Source organism: Vanessa tameamea, chromosome 5 (assembly GCF_037043105.1).
Source record: "Vanessa tameamea isolate UH-Manoa-2023 chromosome 5, ilVanTame1 primary haplotype, whole genome shotgun sequence".
Taxonomy (NCBI): Eukaryota; Metazoa; Arthropoda; class Insecta; order Lepidoptera; family Nymphalidae; genus Vanessa; species Vanessa tameamea.
In genome coordinates, this window is record NC_087313.1 from 5,183,446 (window position 1) to 5,189,436 (window position 5,991).

The following is a 5,991-nucleotide window of genomic DNA, read 5'->3' on the forward strand; positions in this document are numbered from 1 at the left end:
AATGCTGCTAGCCATCTTGCCACCATTCCACACGTCTCAATTTGTACAGTGTACAATTAAAAAAAAAATTATGAAAATAAATAAGTATTTAGATTCATTCTAGAATTTAATTCAAGGAAGGTATTGTTTGAAAATAACCAAGATGTATCTATGAGTTAGAACAGATATAATTTAAGAAATTCTGAACAAGCTATCAGGTATATGAGAATGTGTTAAAATATACGTTAAGGGCGCCCATCATAAAATCTCTATACCACCTATACTTTGTAGTAGTAAATTGTGTCTACAACTAGGATAACTAATCCCGTAATAATAAAAATATATTTTTATATATAATGTTAATATATCAGCAGGAGCCGAGATGGTACATGGGTTTGAAGGCGTCCATCTTAACCAATGAATGCAGGTCCAAACCCAAGCAAGCACCACTGAATTTTCACGTGCTTATTTTGTGTTTATAATTTATTTTGAGTTCAGTGCACATATGTATGCAGCAAACCGCATTGCAACAGCGTGGTGGTATAACAGAGGAGGCCTTAGTCCAGCTGTAGGACATTTTACATGCTGTTAAAAAAATAATTAATAATTTGAGAATTTTAAATAAGAACACATTATTGCAATAGACATTTGTTACGAATTGTAATACGTGATACACCTATTATTAGATTGATAAAATGGGAAAGATCATTGTCTTGAATGAGAAATAATAGTAATACTTAGGACACTTTCCTTGTGTATGTAAATGTATATAAATTGGTTTTACTATTTATTTTGTCTTCTATTCTCTCACATGCAATTATAAGGTTCACACTTGGTAATAATATACTTAAAATAATATAATATATGTGAAAAACCCTATATGTGACGGAATTAATTTCGACACTCGGATAAAGAAAGAGCATAGTGGATTAAGCTTCGACCCTTCTCCTTTATTTAACGAGATATATAGGACTAGTTCTTAAATATTACAACAGGATGAAAGACAAGTTATATAAAATATAAAAACATTTACTAAAAAACACCGTCGTATTACCTGTTTATTTTTTGGCAACTTAATTCATTGTCAAAATATCTATGATTTTATGATACAAATTCTCTGAATCCTTAAAGCTCAATTTTCTTGGAAAAAGGAGCTGTTGGTTCCAATGGGAAACGATAATATTTATCGTAAATTTCTTCCCAGAATAACGTCCTTTTCTTCAACAAAGATCCTCTCAATTCTAAAGTTCTATTAATAGACATATGTGGTGACCACTCCGTACCCACTGGCGGCCATGCTGGTAGCTTAGAACCAGCTGGTACTGGATTTCTGGAAAAGAAACAATACCCTTTTATATTCTCCGTTCTCATCAATAAAATATGTAAATTAATCATCATGAATGATGATGATTAATTTTAGTATATTGATATGATCTTTATTATCTCAATTTTATTTACATTATTTTATACACAAGATATAATTAGATTATTGTCATTTATGAATAAATTACATTTTGTAACCTACCGTACATTTTTTCATTAAATTAAATGAAAGGTGTAAACAAGATAAGTTTAGTAGTACTCACCCAGTTGTCATAAAATTTAACCATAATTCTCTTACAACTGATTTAATCTTCTTATAGTCGGATGAAATTAATTTTTCATCCTTTTCGGTCCAAAGTCCATCTAAAACGGCTTGTGTTTGAGAACAATGATCTGCTCCACGAATATTAGTATGTGGAATTATTGGGCTATCGTTGTCTACAAACGAGTACGCGTATAAATATATTTGGTTATTTCCATTTTCCACGTGCATCTTTATTGATCTTAGTGTTGGATATGCAAAAATAATATCTGTGAAGTAGTCTATATACCCTTGAACCGTTTCGTCTCCTACCATTTTATTACCGAAGTAAAATTGTTTAATTTTGTTTGCCACTTGTTCTTTTTCATTTTCATCAGTGAACTTTAAATCGTGCGGGAGAAAATCTGAGAATTTTACATTTATCTGATCCTTCCAAACTTCAAAAAGAGGCATGCGGAATAATCCTTCCATTTCAGCAAATCCGTACAACATGGGAAGTTTTTTATAGTTACCAGACTTTAATATCTGAACTGGATTATCATCAAGAAATAGTTCTTGACCCGCATTACGCTCCACACATGGAGACAACAAAAAAGTAGAATCTTTCCTTTCCATGACATTTGGTGAATTTAATACTTCAATGGATACTGTCTTGTAAAATTCTTCTAAAGCGTTGAAGTCTTCTACATTTTCGAAATTAATCAGTTTTGCGTACTCCTTAGCGTTCATAATGGGATCGGATTGGATACTAAACGCTGCGGTATTTGCACCACTCTCTGGGATAACCCTTTTAAATAAACCTTGTGCCATTTTTGATATCATTAGAAGATCTACCGCGGATGAACCGGCACTATATCCTGCTATTGTGACTTCATCAGGATTACCGCCAAATTTAGCAATATTTTTGTTAACCCAACGCAGTAATGCAACTTGGTCCTTCATACCAGCATTACCAGGCACATCTTTTGTACCTAGACAAAGGAATCCGTGTGCTCCTAATCTGTAGTTAAATGTTACCGCGATAACTTTGTTGCTTTTAACTAAATGTTTGGGTTCCAATAAGTTTCCCCAACCTATAATATAAGCGCCGCCGTGGACGTAAACAACGACTGGAAGTTTTCTATCATTTTTTTCTGGGACGTAAATGTTGGCAATTAGACAATCTTCTTGAGAATTTTTGCCAGTTATATTCATATAATTGGTTTGTATGCATTTAATATTCTTTTCCACAGCTTCAAACGGTTCAGACCAGGTTGGTGGTGGTAGAGGAGCCTAGAAAAAATAATAGTAATTTTTACGACAACCGTTTTTAGGACATAATCTAGCTAATTTGTAATAGAAATCATCGCATCATACTTATTATTCAATAAGTATGATGATATGAATATGCATTATTTCTAACAATATAACCGAGAAAGCATAAAAATTGACTTTCAAAACGAGATCACATGTATGTCTGCCGTTTTAATCTCTTAAAATATATTTTACAAAAATATATAGAAAAATTTAATGGCAAACACTTATTCCGGTTCCTATTATATTTTATATATTTTCAAAGCTCCTTAAATTCTATACAAATTTGCGTTATTTGAGCAAAGCTGAAATTTATATATGATATTGATATTATTATTAAATAAATATATTTACAAAAGCAGACGTATAGGGTGGTTCTGACATGCGGGCAGACCACATAAAAGTTTCTTAGCTGTGTCTTTTGATTTCTTGGCCACACCCTTCTAGGAACCCTCATTAATATGGATTTTGCTACTATACTGTAAGTCTGCGGAACACTGGCTCTTAGACTTTTAGTTATAATTCATCATTACTAAACACACATTATAAATCTGTCGGCTAAAAAGTAGGAAAGCTTGGCGGCAATAAATAAATTAAACTTGTAATCTGAATACGTATATATATTCAATATTGTTTATATCAATCAGTCGTACATAAAGATTAAGCTTAAGTTATTCGATAGTTTATTCGATTAAAGTCTTCCAATCGATAGTTATTTTCAGACAGCAAAACACAGCTCATTGTTGGATACGAATTTAAAGCAACGTTGCAAATTTAATAACATAACATAACATAATCAGCCAGTAAATTTCCCACTGCTGGGCTAAGGCCTCCTCTCCCGTTGAGGAGAAGGTATGGAGCATATTCCACCACGCTGCTCCAATGCGGGTTGGTGGAATACACATGTGGCAGAATTTCGTTGAAATTAGACACATGCAGGTTTCCTCACGATGTTTCCCTTCACCGCCGAGCACGAGACGAATTATAAACACAAATTAAGCACATGAAAATTCAGTGGTGCCTGCCTGGGTTTGAACCCGAAATCATCGGTTAAGATGCACGCGTTCTAACCTCTGGGCCATCTCGGCTCTCTCAAATTTAATGTTTTATATATATTTCTATTGTCATTCATGGAAATTCGTATCGAATGTTTTCCCACGAAATTTAACTTAATTCTTTTTACATGATGACATCACATTAATCAAATTTCATAATAATGAAAATATATATATATATTGTAAATATGCTAAAAATAAGTTAAAATGTAAAATAATTGGCGATATTATTTAATTACATATACCTATATTATTATGATGAGATTATTTACAAATTCATAATAAATTACAACATTTCCTCATTCATAGTTTTATTTAATGACTGTCTTTCCAATAAAATTACAAAAGCCGTGGACTTCATTTTTAACAGACAAAAAAGAAGGTCTCAATTCGTCTGTTTATGTACGTCTATATATTTTTTCGCATATTACGTTTTTGCTTATGAACTGATAATGTTTTGGTCGCTCCATGGTGATCCAAGTTGTAGCCTAAGTTACTTCTTATTACACCAGCTTTCTGCCAGTGAAAGTGCCGTCAAAATCACTCCAGTCGTTCCAGAGATTAGCCAGAACAAACAGACAGACAGACAGACAAAAATAAAAAAAAATGTTATTTTGTTTTTTTTGCTAAATGCATATTTATACGCGGTACATATGTACCGTTTTAGTAAAAAGTGGTTATATTAATATTACAAACAGACACTCCAATTTTATTATATGTATAGATTAATTCAATTCATTGCATTAACATTATACCTAGTCAAATATAAATTAATTATATTTTTGTGCGTTAAATTACCTTGAATCTGTCCCGTCCAGTCGGTGCTGTGGCGTACGGTATACTGTTGAAGACAAATACACCTTCATTTACATCTTTATATCCACGCACGGGTCCCTGATCCAGCTGCACTAAGCGAGATTCAGGATCAGCACAAAGTACTGAATATAAAAGACAAGAAAATATTGCGAGCCAATACATGTTCACACTACAACTTTGTATCGCAAACACTCAGTGACTGGAGATTGCCGAAGTGGTCATGAAATATTATCTCTGCATGACGTTCATTATATATAAGTCATTATCGTACAAACGATATATGCTTACAATAATAACAAGTTACACTTAAAAGTCCAATGAGTAAATTTATCATATCTCGATATGATCGGATGAGGCGGATCTGATTAGCGATATACGTAAGTGATTTTATTCGATAATACTGTTTTGTTATCACTAAATAAGACAGTACATGCTTTACTACGATTTATTATTGTAGTACATTATGTAAGTTATATCATTTAAGTAAACAACTGCGATAAAGTTCCCTTGCGTTAATTTTATTTATTTATTTCAGGTCAGTTTACAATTATAATTTATTTATTTATTCGAAACACCATCGGCACATTCACAAAAACAATGCAATCAAAAGTACATGGACCAATGCAGTGTGATACACCACTACAGGTATTTACAGCACTATTGAGTTACAATAAAAAGTAATACACTCTTAAATTAATAATAAAAAATTTAAACATTCAAAAACTTAGACAAAAGATACGGCTTAAGGCTTAGGATTTTGGGTAACGACGTTACGCTCAAACATTCTAATAGATGGCGCCAAAACGAGTGAAGTAAAATCAATCATAAATCTCATAAAAAATAGATAGGACAACAGAATTGTTTTTATTTCTTTCGATGTTAGTGAACAAATGATTATAAAATAAAACTGATTTAATTAAACTTACAATATTTTTATTTATATTTTGTATACAATAAAATAGACAGTTAGTTTTAACCTTTTTTTCTTTTATTTATATTATAATACCACAATTAGTTCTTATACTAAATATTAAAACATACCACTTTTTAACATTTTATAAAAGTTTGATGAATCTATATATATAATAAATAAAATTTATTAAAATCTTTTATTTAATTTCACTTGTATGTATTAATGTATGTACATATGTCCTGGAATCTTGCAATCAATATTACACCCACTTCCACTGAAGCTATGGAGCTGAAAGTTGGCACACATATTTAGTCTCGATGACAATGCACGATTCATGAATTGCTGCTATA

At 31.7% G+C, this 5,991-nt stretch overlaps 1 protein-coding gene across 1 annotated transcript; it reads right to left on the minus strand.

Annotated features, from left to right (window-relative positions):
* Positions 1–910: 910 nt before the first annotated feature.
* LOC113392811 (esterase FE4-like) lies at positions 911–4,958 on the minus strand. Its single transcript, XM_026629409.2, has 3 exons — positions 4,711–4,958; positions 1,566–2,836; positions 911–1,309 (listed from the first exon to the last, which is right to left on the minus strand). The coding sequence occupies exons 1-3, from the start codon at positions 4,888–4,890 to the stop codon at positions 1,105–1,107; spliced, it is 1,656 nt and encodes a 551-aa protein (XP_026485194.2). The 5' UTR covers positions 4,891–4,958; the 3' UTR covers positions 911–1,104.
* Between the last annotated feature and the right edge of the window lie 1,033 nt (positions 4,959–5,991).